The 16770-nt window shown below is 42.2% G+C and overlaps 1 protein-coding gene across 3 annotated transcripts in view; it reads left to right on the top strand.

Moving 5' to 3' along the window:
• Ptpn2 (protein tyrosine phosphatase non-receptor type 2) overlaps positions 1–16770 on the top strand; it is a 46335-nt gene that overhangs the window by 19766 nt on the left and 9799 nt on the right. For 2 of the 3 annotated variants that reach the window (XM_010638998.2, XM_010638997.3), the window contains exons 4-6: positions 1343–1477; positions 8186–8395; positions 10030–10182. In XM_010638998.2, coding sequence (XP_010637300.1) covers positions 1343–1477; positions 8186–8395; positions 10030–10182 — 498 coding nt within the window. Of the gene's footprint in view, positions 1–1342; positions 1478–3490; positions 4044–8185; positions 8396–10029; positions 10183–16770 lie in introns of those variants that run through there. The other variant, XM_010638996.3, reaches the window with a different exon arrangement.

Here is a 16770-nt window from a genome sequence, read left to right as displayed (position 1 = left end):
TGGAACTCACTATGTAGCCCAGGCTGGTCTTGAACTCAAAGTGATCCTCTTGCCTCAGCCTCCTGAGTGCTGGGATTACAGGTGTGCGCCACCATTCCCAGCCCATATTATATTCTTTAGGGAATAATGACAAGAACAAAGTTTATGTGTTCAGTACAGATGGAGTTGTTTTTCTTTTCTTCTTTTTTTTTTTTTCTTTTTTCTTTGGTACCAGGGATTGAACTTGGGCCCCTGTGCTTGTGAAGCAGGCGGTGGAACCACTGAGCCAAATTCCTGGCCCTCTTTTCTTTTTTATTATTTATATATAAAGGTAGGGAATTGAACCCAGAACCTTCACACTAAGCTACACTCCCATTTTAAAAAATGTTTTATTTTGAGACAGGGTTTTGCTAAAATGCCCAGGATGGGCTCAAACTTTTCTTGCTTCAGCCTCCCAGATTAATAGGTTTATAGGTGTGCACCACTATACCTGGCTTTCCTCAAAAATTTTTCCAAGGTTGGTTAAATTTGCAGATGCAGAACACATAAATAGGGAGGGCCAACTATATGTATTTGATATTTATCACAATCTCTGTTCATGTCTTTCTAGTCGTTGAGAAACATTTTCTAGTGGGTTCTAAGAAAGGACTTTGTGAGCATTATAATCTCTGATTTTGTATATGTCAGTGACAGTTTACCTGGTGTTTTAATACATACAAGTCAGTATGTCAGAGTATAAATTCCTGGCTCACATCTGCTTTTCTTTGAACAACATTAAGTATATTACTTCATTTCCCAACTTAGATGTATTACATCATTTCTTTCTGACATTGCAAAGTACTGTCAGAGTCAAATGACATTTCCCATGAACAATATTGAATCTTTACACAGCTCTAGTAAAATGCTTTGAATCTTCTCATTCTTTCTCCTGAATTACTAATTTAAATTTAGTTAAGTAAATATATGATTTGTTGATATTTGATAGAAATATTTGTGGAAAATAATTAAAATAAAACCTTTTCAGTACTATTTTAAGATCCTTGTAGGAATTTGATACTTTCAGAAGCATAAGTGAATATCATATGATGTTAAAATTATAAGACATAAAGCTTTAAAAACAACACCCTTCTTTTTATTTGTGACCACAGTATCTGTTACGGCTTTTTTAGTTTAACAGGTATAGGGACATTTTATTTTACAAAGCCTCTTTATAAAATGTCAGTCTTACTAAATAACTCAACTGTAGTGGTGACTGTTCTTAGTTATGACTACTTTAAAAAGTATAGCATGTATGTGTGAGGTTTGTTTTCTTTTTCAACTTCTATGGTTTTGTAATAATCTAAACTAATCTTTTTAAATTTAGGTTAAATGTGCACAGTACTGGCCAACAGATGATCGGGAAATGGTGTTTAAAGAAACAGGATTCAGAGTGAAGCTCTTATCCGAAGATGTGAAGTCATATTATACAGTACACCGGCTACAATTAGAAAATATCAATGTAAGACTGTTTTTGCTATGAATTTGGGGTTTATACCATACTTTGAAGACTTACTCTTTTAGATTTGGAGGTTGATGCAGCATAAGTATGTGAATATCTGTGATGGTACCTAGTAATGATTATTTGTTTTTAAATTTCATTTTTATATGGGCTAATTCTTTAAGGACTCTGAGAACAGTGCAGAAATCAAGAGTTTCAAAGTTCAGGTTGATTGAACATTAGTAAAAATACTTTGGGCTGGGTTTGTAACTTGGTAGTACAGCACGTTCCTAGCATGTTCTGAGACCTAGGTTCAATTCCCAGCACAAAAAATGAAATTAAACAACAAAGTTGGAGGGAGTGGGGGAGGTGGCTCAGTGAAGAGGGCCTGCCCCACTTGCTTGAGGTCTGGGGTTCAGTCCCCAGTACTAAGAGGAAGGAGGTAAGAAAGGGCTCGTGCCAGGTGTAGGGACTCAAGCCTAAAATCCCAGCTACGTGGATGCTGAGGCAGGAGCACGACAAGTCTCAGTGGTAGCATACCCTTTGGTTTGATCCTTACCACTGCCAAAGAAAGGCTTGAGAATGAGGCAGTCTGTGTTCATGTCCCCACTGTGCTGCTGGTAGGTGTGCTCCAGACAGACTCCTCACCTTCCTGGCCTTTCTGGTCTGTAAAAGGGTGCGGTTATGCCTCCGCCCAGGGTCGTGTGGAAATGAGAGACACATGCACAGCACACACTTAAGAAGCCCAGCAAACCGCAGCTCCTGTGCTCATCCCTGTCGGGCCTGGCAGAGCAGTCAAAACTGTGCGGCTGAGTCTCACAGAAATGTGTCCCTGTGGAACTGGGAAAATGGTGAAACACCTGTAGCACACGATGACAAGGATGTTTTTTCCAGAAATAAATGTAGTGTTCCTTGGTTGAGGCACATACACGTGTTGCATTTGTGAGCCTGCTGTTGCAAGCTGGGGTCACACCATCTCTGTTGCCCATTTTCTTCCTTTTCTTCCTTTGCACTGAAACTAGAATTAGCTAGACAGTAGGAGAAAGTCCATTCTGTGTTGCTAATAGTATAACTAGGAAATAGGTAGATATTTGTACAAAATGACAGTAAGAACATATCGAGTCTATTAAAGTGAAACACTTTGAATTCATTGAACATGAAGTGATTCACACATGGTCACTAACTTCGGAGCTTTTCTAGAGGATGAGGATGAGGGCGAGGCCGGTTAGGCGTGGCACCCTCAAGGGTGGCTCCTGGGCGCCTGTGTTCTGGCAGTGAGCTCAGGGGCTGCTATGTGCTGGCAGCTGCTTGGTTTTGTCTCCTGAGTCCTGTTGCACCATGAACGAGCTTGTGCGGTGACCTTCCAGCTCACCTAAAAGGCTCAACAATTACAATGATTAAGTTTAGTTTTAAAATTCCTGTTACTGTATTTTATACCATATATTTTATTTACTATGTCATAAACTGCATTGGGATACATCAGTATCTGTGGTACTGGATGGTCCTATGCTTGTCCCCAGAAATAGATAAGCTTTTCATGGCTCCTGTTGGTATTTATCCCAGGTACCTTATCTTCTCATAAAAGACATTAAACCTAGCCGGGCGTGGTGCCTCATGCTTGTAATCCCAGCACTTGGGAGGCTGAGGCAGGAGGATCACTGAGTTCAAGACCAGCCTACGCTACATAGGGAGTTCCAGGTCAGTCTCAACTACACAGTGAGACCCTGTCTCAAAACAAAAGACATTAAACCTGATGTAGGTGAAGGGGATAGATGTGCTTCCCCAATTCTGAAACAGCCCTAATTGGGAATTGATCATACCTCCAATAATAATAAAATTGGTTTTTATATTTTGTCAGGTTATAAAATACTTTAAAACATATATTTATATATGAGTATATATAGATCTATAGATACAAAATTTGATCCAGTCTTCCTGCAATGCAGATAAATGAATACTTGTACTGTCTTCATATTTCATTTTTTAAAAAGCTTAAAATATGTTAGGATGTAGGATTTTTCCCCTGTAGATTACCTGATAGGTGACAGAGCAAACTCAGATGGAGGTCTGCTAACCTCTGATGTGGCTCAGTCTCTTCACACTGCCTACAGTTACTTAAGTTTTACCAGTTCACTAACTTGTTCAGTACTTGTATGACTGGGTATATTTTGACTCCATAACAACGTTTGTATGGGATCCTTACCTGCTGCCTCTGTGCTCCTCTGCCATTATACCTGAATGGCCATCGTAGAACACAGTTGTGGTTGCCTGCCTGGCCCCCTCCATCACATAGGACCACACATGCCCCGCCCCCACCTTCCCGGCCCGCCTCTTTGCCTCCTCTGAGCCACTGCCCTTCCCACTGAGATGATGTCACAGACGGATCACTTCCCTGGGCCCCAGCCTCTGCATAGTGCTGCCCCCTCTGCTTACACTGCAAGCCTGTGCCTTGCCAGTCCTGCCCATCCCAGGCTGGGGAGTTCTAGCCATCTTGTAGATGAATCACATCCATCAAATGTTTATCACTGGTGATACAGCGATCCCAGCAAAAGTGGATGTGGGACTGAGCGAAGCAGTGACAATAAGGGTACAGAGGTGACATCTGGCTAAGGGGTACAATCCACAATGTGGATAAAAAGGAACTAGTCAGTGAAGAGGTTAAAAATAGAGGCAGATTTGGGCTGGGGATTTAGCTCAGTGGTTCCATTGCCTGCCACACGAGCACAAGGACCCGAGTTCCATCCCCGGTAACAAAGTGGGGCGGGGGCAGATTTTACAGTTGATTGGAATTTTTCATGGACTACAACAGAGGCAATTAGGTATAATTCTTTTAGAAACAGCTGGTGTCTGTTACACATTTACCACATGCAGGGACATATCACACACTATGTGTTCATTGCTTCATTCTTCACAGCAGCTAAGCTAAATACTGTCCTAACTTGTTTGTTTGTTTGTTTTGTACCAGGGATCAAACTCAGGTGCTTGCACTTGCAAGGCAGGTGGTGGAACCACTGAGCTAAATCCTTAGCCCTAACCTGATTTATAGATTATAAAACTAGGGCTTAGTAAATCTTATAGAAACATAACCTTGGTACATTCAGTCTATACCTAATGTGTGAAAATAGTTGGGTCTGGACTCCTACAGCTATAGTTGTTTTTTTGATGTGTGTGTTTTTGTTTTGTTTTGTTTTGGGTACCGGAGATTGAACTTGGGCCCTTGCAGCTGTAGTTTTTTTGTTTGTTTTTTGGCACTGGGGATCGAACTCAGGTCCTTGTGCTTGCAAGGAAGGCGCTGGAACCACTGAGCTAAATCCCCAGCCCTTTTTTTTTTTTTTTTTATAACAGAAAATTTATAATCTTGTGTTTATTAATTTGAACTTGGATGGCTTTGGAAAGACATATACTTATATAGCCATAAACTTCATAGCCCCTGTTGCCTTATACCCAACTTGTTGGCCTTCATGTATAGCAAGTTTGACAACCACCTTCAGAGATCACAGTTTTAATGTTACTTCATTAAAAGGAACAGCAAGCCACTGGCATTTTTGGGTAGCATGGGGTACACACATTACAGCTTTACAAAGGAAACATGGCAGGCATGTGCAGGAGGGCTGCCGATGGGGCCAGTGGGCAGTTGTAACTGTGGATGAAGCCAGGTGTGTACACACGTGAGGTGGAGCCTAGGAGCAGCAATGGAGAGACGCGAAAGAGGGCAGCGCAGGCCTTGGTGACGGAGGGCAGGAGAGGACAGGTTAGCGACTCTCCTAAACAGTCTGAGCAGAGAGACTGTTCGGAACAAAGGTGGATCTTGTTTTAACTCTGTATCTTGACAACCCCTGTCTTCCCTCTCGTTCTTCGTCCAGCACGGAAAAGGGTCCAGTTGTGCAAATCCATGTCTCTGTACCAGAGCAGTGAATGCTTGTAACTTTTGAGTCCTAGGCATTTGCAGCTCTTCGGTTACAAGGTTTTGTGGGCTGTGTTTTTTAAAGCATGTTTCGGAAAAAGTAAATTAATCACAGCCTCTCAGAAAAGTCCTTCAGTTTGGTTCTGTAGGGCAAGAAAAGCAGATTCTCAAAAATTGTTAGTGGGGAAGACTGTATTACACAAATAGTCATGAGCAGTTCTGGGAACTGGCTTCAAGTATCCCGGACAGTGTGACCTGAATTTAAAAACATGAGGAGATCCTAGCATTGAGCCAAAATTATATAACAAAGAAAAAGCTCACATTTGCTGTGGGTTGTGGGCAGCCACTCATTGAAGAGCCAGGAAGTGGTGCATCTTGGAGCTACGTCCTGGAGCTCTGCTGGTCTCCTGTGGATTGGTGCTGTATGTGTTACTTGGCAGCCACTGCAGGGGAGTCATCAGTGAGGGAAAAAATGGGGTTAGAAGCTTTGTAGAATCATGCACCCTGCTTAATGGAAGACAAGACTGATCCATCAAGGATCAGTGTCTTCAGTCCATTCCCACGTGGGTCCCACTGTGTTAACTCTCCACAAACAGCTATGTAAAGGGACTCTGAGTTTAGCCTTGCTTTGGAAGGCATTGAACGTCCTTTTTTACTTACTGTTTACCCATAGTAGGTTGGCTCTTTTTGGTGTGTGCACCTTTGAACAATGCATCCAGTTGTGTAACCACACCTGTAATAAAAATGAGTCATTTTGTGTGTGTGTGTGTGTGTGTGTGTGTGGTACTGAAATTCAACCCAGGGTCTTCTCATTGAGCTACATCCCTAGCCCTTTTTTCACTTCTGAAGACAAGAGTCTTGTTAAGTTGGCCAGGCTGGGCTCAAACTTGCTACCCTCCTGCATCAGCCTCCCAGGATGCTAGTATTACAGGTGTCCACCATGATACCCAGCTAAAATAATTGCTCTACTCCCCCATCTCCCCACACAGCAGTTTTTTGTGCCACTTGTATACAGTAAACTCTATCCCTCACCTCCGGCCCCTGGCAACCAATAATCTGGTTTCTGCTCCTATAGTGGTTTCTGCTCTTATTAATGGACTTATACCATGCATAGCCCTTAAAATGGTTTCTTTCACTCAGCATACTTAATTTAGAATTTAAAAGGAAAGCTGGGTGGCATGGCAGTTGCCCATAATTGCAGCTGCTTGGGAGTTTGAGGTGGAAAGGTGGCAAGTTCAAGACCAGCCTAGGCGACTTAGTACATGTGCACTCTGAAAATCAGTATTGCAGATGGGCACTTTTTTTAAGTTGAGAAGGAAGTACTTGGGGTGCTAGGGGTGTACCTCAGTGGTAGAGCATGTGCTTAGCACACACAAAGCCCTGGGCTCAATCTCCAGCACCGAAAAGGAAAGGAAGTGTTTTGAAATCTAGAAATCATGGTCACCATTAATGAAGTTCTGTATCTTCTGAATGCCTTCAGTGTATTGAGAACATGTGGCTCATAGTGTGTTTGGAATTACTAAAACTGTATATTCAAAAGATTACTGAGTGTAAATCTTTTTTTTTAAATATCTGCACTGTATTGTTCAGTGTCCTATCTGAGTATAGGAGGTTATTTTTTAAAAACTGAAAGCTGCGCCGGGAATTTAGCTCAGCGGTTTGGTGGCCTGCCTTGAAAGTGCAAGGACCCTAGTTCAATCCCCAGTACCCCCCCCCAAGAAAAAACCCTGAAAGCTAATTTCTAATTTTGAAATTTTTTTTAGGAGTAATCTATAAACATATCAGGGTTTTTAAATATTGCTCCTCTGCTGCCTTCCTGCAGCAAAACTAAAAACTTGCGAAGGCGTACAGAATATCACTGCTTCATTGACAGAAGTGGAGAGCAAGAGCCAGAGACTTGCTGTGTGGGGCAGAAGGTAGTTGGCAGATAACGGCGGGTGTTTTCATGAGTTAGGAGACCTAGAGACCCGAGAGGCCAGAGACATTTGGCGTGTTGGTGAACCATCTTGGCATATCACCAAAGGTATACAAACAGCTTTGGGATTAGGAATTGCTACCCTGGGAAAAGGCCTCCATTAGAAGAGCAGTTTCACTTAAAAAGGTGCATACAGATTATTCCTTTAAAGTAAGAGTTGTTCCTTTGTGCGTGTGTAGCAGTATCTAAAAGTACATCCTATAAAGAGATTATATTTACAAGATAGAATTGCCATTCTCTTTTTCTCTGGATTTTTTGAGACAGGACTGCCCTGGAACTCACAGCAGTCCTCCTCTCTCAGCCTCCCACAGTACTGGGATTAGAGGCGTGAACCACCGTGCCCAGCAAAACTTGTGATTCTTCACAAAATATTAAAGATTGTGAAATCATGATGGTAGAAATTTTTAGAACAAAGAATCCCTCACCGTGATGCATGTAACTAGAGAGAATTCTGGCACATGAATTGTACTAGTTAGTAGTTGAGACCCCAGATGTAGTCCTGGACTGCTGCTTCCTGTCCTAGTTCTGTGTCTTCTAACTCTGCAGCCTTAAATCTGCCTCAGTTTTCTCATCTGGAAATGGGCTTTAGTAGGATTGTTGTGTGAATTCTAAGCAGAGAGTGTTACACAGGCCTCTAAAGTAATGTATTATATGTATTAACTATTATTGTCAAATATTCCAGATTCCTGTAAAGAACATATTCCCGAATCTGTATGTGTGATTATCAAAACCAAAATGGAAAAGGCATAGTACAAACAGCCCATACGACTAAAACTGTTAGGCAAAACACATGATTTTTTCATGGAATAAATTAGAACTAACTTCTCTTCCCTTGATTTTCACTTTTTAGAGTGGTGAAGCCAGAACAATATCTCACTTTCATTATACTACCTGGCCAGATTTTGGAGTCCCTGAATCACCAGCTTCATTTCTCAATTTCTTGTTTAAAGTGAGAGAATCTGGCTCCTTGGAAGCTGACCATGGGCCTGCGGTCGTGCACTGCAGCGCAGGCATTGGGCGCTCTGGCACCTTCTCTCTGGTGGACACCTGTCTTGTTCTGGTGAGTGCTGCTTGTGCGCCTTCATTCTGGTCTTGCTGTGTTTATTTTTTTCTGCTTTCATAAGTAATCCTGATGTAATAGTCCAGAACTAGATCTTTAAAGGTTAAACTTACGCTTTCTTTTGGAAAAACCTAAAACTCATTTCTACCCCTTCAGCTCCATCTTATTTATGACTGGTGGGGATGTATCCAAGATAATTGCAGACATCCCCAAGAAGACAAATAGTTGTCTCCCCCTTTCAGATTTTAATTCATATATCATATTAATTGAATTCCTTCCTTCTCAGACAAACACATCACCTCTTTTTCTTTAGTTAAGAACTATATTCATAGTGATAGTACCTTGACTGTGAGGATTCATAGGTTAGTAGTATTTTCTAAATACCCATAAATGTCAGTATGGTACTGTTGTTCCCCTGAGACTTTTGTGTATGCGAGCTACCAGGACTACATTCTTTCTTCACCATTCTGAGCCACAGCCCCCTTTTTTTCTTTGTTGGACATGAAACATAGGGGTCTTCTGGTTTCCCTGATGTCCCTTCCAACTTTTGTCTTCTTTATCCCTCCTTTAGTATGGAATCAAACCCAGCAGTAAACACTCTCTGCCCTGACTTCTGAGTCATCTTTTCCTTAGTGTTCCCTGTAGTTTAATTTCTTATTTCCCTTAAGATTGTCAGTAAAGCGGGCAGTTCACTGCATTATTGGCAGTATCGTTGACTTTAAGGCCCTGTGTGTGTCCTTGCTTCGCTGCACTGGTCCCCGCATTCCGACGCTTTCTAGCACTACTTGGGCACAACGTAGATTGTCAAGTGAGCGAGCACGAGGCTGCCCTTCCTGGTGAGCACACACACTTCATAGGGGTCTTGGCTGGGGCATCTTAGGTGTCAGCCCATGAAAGCTAGGGATAGGGGACTTTTGAGTCTTAATATAGCTACTGATTACTTTGCCACTCTGCCCATCATCTGTAGTATGCTTTATCCAAAAGTTGATTACAAAAAAGTGAACTTTGCCATGTGTAGAAACTGATTTGTTTTGTTAATGCAGATATTAAGACTGGATTATGTGTTTAAGCCTGCTCCCTACCAACCTTTCTTTTCCTTTGCAATTGTGGGGTGGTTTCTAAAACAAGCTTGGTAATTGAGAGCTGGTACAATGTCTTGGTAAAATTCTCTCGGATTAGGGGCTGTTTTGGTTTGTTTTTACATCATCATTCGATGGCCACTGTACGTTTAGACCCTGTGCCTATAGTCTAAACAGCAAGGCAAATGGACAAGAAGGGTTACTTCTGCCAAGACCTTTTAAGAAACCAGTCATCGTGGATTCACCCTTTTGTTGTACAAAATTGGTCACAAATACTTCCTTTGTCCAGTTATTGGCCAACATGAATAACTACAGTTTGTGTGGATTGAGTATGAATCAGATGGATAATCAAGTCACCCCATGTGCTGTTGAGACACATGTGCTGTTTGGACAGTTGAGGTGTGAGAAGGATGGTGGGCTGGGATATGTGCTGAATCGTCCTCATCCTTTCAGAGAAGCACACACTTGGCAAAAGCCCAAGCACTGATCTCATATTGCTTGTGATTCCTGGACTCTAACAGTGAAAGGCTTGGCTTCTTTTTACCTTTCTTACAGATGGAAAAAGGAGATGATATTAACATTAAACAAGTATTACTGAATATGCGAAAATACCGAATGGGACTTATTCAGACTCCAGATCAACTCAGATTCTCTTACATGGCCATAATAGAAGGAGCAAAATGTATAAAGGGTGATTCAAATATACAGGTAAACTTCTTGGGAAACAAAATACTACTTAAATACAGCTAGCATCTAATAGCTGTGCTCTCCCAATGCCTTATCTTGTGCCTTTTAAGCAATATGCTTGACTTTATGTGTAAACCCAGCTGTCTTGTCTGAAGAAATTGGAGCTTACTTCCTCATGTATGCTCAGCCTCTCAGAAAATCCTGTGTGTTACTTAAAGCCCTAGTTGGAGGGCTGGGTTGTGTTTCAAAGGTAGAGTGCTTTCCTAGCTTGAGCAAGGCTCTGCATTCCACCCCTTGAAGTCCTCTTGGGATCCAATTTCTCTAAAATGATTTTCTTTCTTTTGTTCATTTGTTCGTTCGTTCATACTGGGAATCAAACTCAGGACCTTGTGCTTGTGAGGCAGAACCTCGAGCTAAATCCCTGGCCTTAAAACAATTTTCATTAAAGGAGTTTTGAGCACTTAGTAAAATCAAAAAACATAAGTACCTTTTGCCCCATTAAAAACTTGATGTGAGAATATAAAATGTTTGGTTTATGTAATATTTAACTGTTAAATAGCTGCAGTACTTGTGACAAACATGAGTACAGTACTAGTGAAAATTGTATTTTTCTGATTGGTGGCTTTATTCTCATGAAGAAATTTTTATTGTACATTTATACCATCAAAAATTTGTGTTACTGACTGAGGCAAAATGTCAGTAGGAATAGAATTTACAACAGCCCCCATTTTCTTTCTGGTCTTATTGTCTAATATTGGACATAAGTAAATGCAAGTTGGGCATCTAGAATCTGAAAATCTAAGATCCAGAACTTTTTGAAAAGCACCTACAAGATCTTCAAAAGTTTTGGATTTTAGAGCATTTCAGATGTTTGAATTTTGGATCAGGCATACACAACCAATAAAGTCTTAAGATCAGAAAGACTTCTGGTCCCGTGTCTTTTGGATAAGGGCTACTCAGCTTGTTCTGTGGTAGTAATATGAGTAGGTCTTCACTGTGCTTCTCATCTGTGAACATGCTTGTTCTTTAATTTCTGTGATTACTAGCCAATGCAGAGCTATGCTGAATAGCCTCTATAACTTAGACCATCAGGGGCTGTGTGAGTGAGTGCTGTATAGATTGCAAAGACATACTAAAAATACACTCAAGTGATTCATGTATTAGTATCTAACTTTTTAAAAATTTTATTTACAGGATTTTCTCCTGGTTGTTAAACATTAAACAAGAATTCTTAAAATATACGTTTATTTATGTGTACTAGGAATCGAATTCAGGATCTTGAACTTGCAAGGCAGGCGCAGTGCCACTGAGCTAAATCCTTAGCCAAATTTAATTTTACTTTATCCCATTTCCCCCTCCCCTGCTTATGTACAAAAGCTTTGTTTCCAGTTTTTCCTTTTGTTTTCACTTTTGTTTCTTGTCCCTTCCTTCCTTTCTTCCCTCCTTCCTTGTTCCCATTCCCATTTGAACATTTTCTTCCCATTTCCCGATATCTAAAGAAAAATTTTACTGGAGAAATGTTAGTTTTCAGTGCAGAATGCTCCATATGCAGAAATTAAAACCCCTGCAATAGTCCTGTGTCAAAAGCCAGGCTGGGAACATGAAGCTGGCTCCGGTCACTGACAGTGAGCAGTGACTTAGGTGAAATAAAAATTATCTCAAGTGTTTGGTTAGGAAAATTTCTCTTCCTTATCTTTGGATGCTTTAACCAAGTTGAATCTGGAATTTAGGGCTGTGGATTTAGCTCAGTGGTTCTGCAAGGTTGCAAGCTTGATCCCCGGTAACCCCCGGCCAATTGGAATTTTAAAAGAAAGTAAAATCATTAAATCAAGCTTTTCCCACACCCTTCATAGCAGGCTGCCACCTGTCCTGTGTTCCCCAGCTGTAATTAGGTAAATGAGTCTCAGGAGAATGTAGTTTATCTGTTGTGTAGTTGTCAGACTGAATTTAATGCATTCTCTGTGTTGGTTCCAGATAAGATGTCAGAAATGTCTGCATGTTTCTGTTACTCAGGATCAGACGAGGTTGTGTATGTCCCAAGGCATTTATTTTTACACAAGTGGTCTTAACAAGACTACAGTGATATATATGGAGCTGTGGAATTGTTTTTGTTGTGAGAATGATGATCAGATGAGAAAATTCAGTTTTGGAAGTGTGTCATCTGTAAGGCAAAAGTCCTCTTAGTTCCCACACCCACTATTTGAGCCGCACATGCTGCTGCTCTGACGAAAATATCTTCAACTGCTGGGTGCAGTGATTCACACCTATAACCCAAGCACTCAGGAGGCTGAGACAGAAAGATCACCACAAGGTCAAGGCCAGCCTGAACTGGATAGGAAGACCCTGTCTCAAAAAAACAAAAAAAAACTCTTCGACAGTACTTGATTTAAGAACAAGTTCTGGTGGTAGAGATTCAGTGTCTGGAGGTCTTGTTCTTCTCGGGAGCCTTGGGGGCTTCCTCGAGCCCCTGTTGGGGGCCACTGCTGGCATTAATGAGAGAGAGAGGCACCCTCATGCTTACTCTCCACGGGCCCTACCTCATATACCCCATATGCAGTTGCGGTGTATGTTCTCCAGGAGTCTGTGTTCACATGCGTGCATCTGTTTATTTTCATAAATGTGACTTTTTTTTTCTTCCTAACAACACAGGTGTGCCATGGTGCACTTGCTTTGAAGACGAGTCTCTGCTTTCTCCTAGCACTCTGCTGTGCTACTGAACTGAGCTCTGGGAGTTGCCTAGTTTGACTTAACATGTGCTTAAATTTGAAACACATATTTGGAAGACTTGATACAGAGGGAAAGTGTAAAGTATCTCAATGATTGTATATTCAAGTGGTAATATTTTTAATACTTGGAGTTAAGTAAAACATTATTAAAATTCATCTTCCTCATGGCTGTTGGAAAATGTGGCTCATGCTATATTTCATTGGATAGTACTGTGCTTGAACCTTAGTACTGAACAAATTATAAGAAGTTCTAAGGGCCGGGGATTTAGCTCAGCGATTCGGTGGCCTGCCTTGCAAGCACAAGGACCCGAGTTCAATCCCCAGTACCAAAATAAAAAGTTCTTTAAAATCCTAAGTCATAAAACTTTGATATGTATTACGAAGTTTTAAAGTTACTTGGTTAATGTGAACCCAAAAACATAATGAATAGAAATGTAGCCACAGTGCTACTTTATCCGACATACAAGAATATATACCCAGTTTATGAGATGCTTTTTTCCCTCCACACATCTTCCTCCTTTTCTTTGTCTCTGCCTTTTTTGGAGATAGTAGTAATTGTAAGAGAAGGAAGCTTCTTTCCTGTGTGGCCGTGATGGCTCTGGCTTGCGTTGGAGGGTGACGCTGGCCTTGCAGTGATTTGGGACACGTTCCTTTATCTCTGTCCTCTGAAAGAGGTGGTAGAGAATCGCTGCATAGTTTTTTCTTACATGTTGGGCAGAATTCACCAGTGAACTGATGTGGATCTGGTGCTTTTTACTTAGGTGTGTTATTAATTATTGCTGCAGTTTTTCAAAATACAGGCAAATTAATTTTAGCAAAACTAAAAATAGTTTTAACAAATTATGTCTTTCAAAGAACTGATGCATTTCATCTGTGTTACCACATTGTGAGTGTAGGGTTGTTCAGCATTTCTGTTCTGTCTGTTCATTGCCCTGGGGACCATAGTGATGTCCTCTCCTCCATTTGGGGTACTGGTCATTTGTGTCCTCTGGCTAGTGGCACATTGATTTTATTAATGTTTTTCAAAGAAGTAGCTCTTAGTTTTCCTGTCTGTAGCCTGTTTTCCATTTCACTGATTTCTGGTGTAGTTCTATTTTCTTTCTTCTACGTAGTTTGGATTTTGTTTATTACTAGTTTCCTAAAGTGGACACTGAGCATACTGATTTTGGATCTTCTTTTCTATAAACTTTCCACTAATCCTTGCTTTTTGATGCATCCCAATTTTGACATGTTTTTGTTTTCATTTAGCTTCAATTTCTTTTCCTTTGCTTTGCTTTGAGGCAAGGTCTTGCTCCGTAATCCAGGCTGCCCTTGAGTTTGTGATCCTCCTGTCTCAGCTCAAAATCTCTTTTAGTTTATCTTGAGTTCTGTTCTTTGGTCCCTGTGTTATTTCGAAGTATATTGTTTTAATTTCTGTTTACTTGGGGATTGGTCTTGTTTTCCTGGTTTAATTCCAGTTATTGTTATGATTTCTGTGCTTTTACATTTGTTGAGGTGTTTATGGCCAGATGTGGTCCTGTCTTGCTGGATGTTTCCTGTAAGCTGGAGACAGTTGTCTGTTCTGCTTCAGTGGGTGAAGTGTCCAGAGGTGTCTCTTACACAGTGATTACATTGGTTCCTCTGTCCTTCCTGACCACCGTCCTGCTGGGTCTGCCCATTTCTGGGGAAGGAGTGCTGAAGTCTCCAGCTCACACACACATCTGCTTTTCCTTGGAGTTCTTGCAGGGTTTTTTGCATCTCATAGTTGATGCTCTGCTGTGAGGACTTCTGTGTCTTTCATAGAACTGACTCCTTTGTCCTTGTCTTCTTTCTCTGATGTCTACTCTGTCTGAAATTAATATGGCCTCTCTCGCATTTGTGTGTGTGTGTGTGTGTGCATGGCGGTGTTGTTGGTTTTTTTGTGAAGATACCTGCATGTGTGGCTATAGATGATTTGGGACCTTTGAGACAAAGGAGAGCTGTTACTGTGCATCACATCTAAATCATGAGTGACTGCATAGTACACACTCATTTACAGAAAACTCTGGTGACCTTGACCTGCCTAGATAAATGTAGATAATTTCTAGTTGTCTCTGGGCACAATGTCAGGCATGATTTTGAGCCTCCAGAGCCATCATCTAGTTTTGTAGTTCACAGCTGATGTGGTGAGCTTGCTAGCTGGCAGTTGGATATGCGTACATGTAAATGATGTACAGTACTTTAAAATTCCAGTTTAGCCAGGGATTTAGCTCAGTGGTTCCGCTGCCTGCCTTACAAGCACAAGGTCCTGAGTTCCATCCCCAGTACAAAAAAAAAAAAAAAAAAAAAAAAAAAAAAAAAAAAAAAAAATTCCAGTTTAGCTGCATCACATCAACCCCTGAGCTGCTGTTCTGGGTGACATGGATGGGCGTGAGTATCCCTCCAACAGTGTGGGGGAGACGCGTGCAAGCGTGTGGGTGCGGCTGACGCAGCGTCCCTGTGCTTTGCAATGAACGTGGTGTCGCTTGCAGGGGCGGGCAGGGGCAGGTGACCTGGGATACCCGCTTGCTTGGGCTTCCCCAGGGAGGGCCGTTGTGAACAGGCTTGCTGCACAGAGATGGGCAAGATGACATTGCTGGTGTTTTGTCTTTAATTCACAAGCATTGTCTGCTCCACTCCTTTGCTGAGTGCTTTTTTTGCTGACAGATCCTGAATTTGTATTGTAATCTGGAAGTGGCCCAGTAAGATGTGGGCTTTGGCATTGCCTCGTTTATTGACATTGTTGAGTGTTGTGCAAGAGTGAGGCCACATAGCTGTGACTGAGACTTAGTGAGGACTGGAGACTTCAGCCTGGAGACAGTGTGACGTGAGCACTGTCCAGTGGCTGAGACTGGAGAGATCTCTGAGTCACAGCCTGTCGTGAGGACCGCAGGGTGGTCTCCCAGGGTGCAGTTAAAATTTGGGGCTTCATTCGCCCTCCTCTGCAAAAGAGGTGAAGGCGGTGCCCGCCTCCTCAGGCTGCTGGGATGGTGCCCAGCGTCAGAGCCCAGGGTGGGCTGTAGTAGGTGCTCAATGAGCATCTTCTTCACTGTCATCGAAGCTGTTCAGAGCAAGCAGCAAAAATGTCAAACAAGGGAGGAAAGAAAACTGATACCAAAAGTGGGAGACCCTCTGCTTAGAAGCCACCCTCCGGTCTTGTCCCAGTTGGCGACACCGTGTTCTTATGGAGCGGCTTGAGTACAGGCCTCTCTGGATTGCTCTGTGGCACCTCTGCCTCTCGCCCCTCCCGAGGCTCCTGTCCCAGAGGTCGCCTCCTCTCCAGCCGAGCTGTGGCTCCCTGCCTTCCAGATTCAGCAGTAGGTTGTCACATCGGTAAGTCAGCTGTCATAAAGCAAAAGACATGAATTATGCAGCTGAGTAATGCAGCTGTTTCTGGGAAAGGTGGAGTGTGGCAAAATGCCTTTTCTTTTTAGTTTCTCTGTTGCATGATAATAATGAGACTAGTGAGGAACAATTTTGTCTAGGTCTGAGTGGATTTTTCAGGGATTTTGAAAATCTAAATATACAAGGGTTAAGGGTTCCATTTTACACAGAAGTGACTCCAGGGAGTGAGTGTCCGCAGGTTCCCGGAAGTAGATGCTGTGATGCTGTCTGTCTGGGCAGTACAAGGAGGATTTCTTTCTTTCCTTCCTTCCTTCCTTCCTTCCTTCCTTCCTTCCTCCCTCCCTCCCTCCCTACCTCTCCGGGCAGTACAAGGAGAATTCATTCTCTCTGTCTCTGTCTGTCTGCCTGTCTCTCTGTCTCTCTGTCTCTCTCTCTCTGTCTCTCTCTCTCTCTCTGTCTCTCTCTCTCTCTCTCTCTCTTTCTGGGCAGTACAAGGAGAATTCTCTCTCCTCCCCTCTCCTCCCCTCCCCTCCCCCTCTTC

The sequence above is a fragment of the Fukomys damarensis genome, unplaced genomic scaffold (assembly GCF_012274545.1).
Source record: "Fukomys damarensis isolate Sample0158 unplaced genomic scaffold, DMR_v1.0_HiC HiC_scaffold_30, whole genome shotgun sequence".
Taxonomy (NCBI): domain Eukaryota; kingdom Metazoa; phylum Chordata; class Mammalia; order Rodentia; family Bathyergidae; genus Fukomys; species Fukomys damarensis.
Note: the sequence above shows the minus strand (reverse complement) of the source record. Positions and strands in the feature narration are given on the sequence as shown.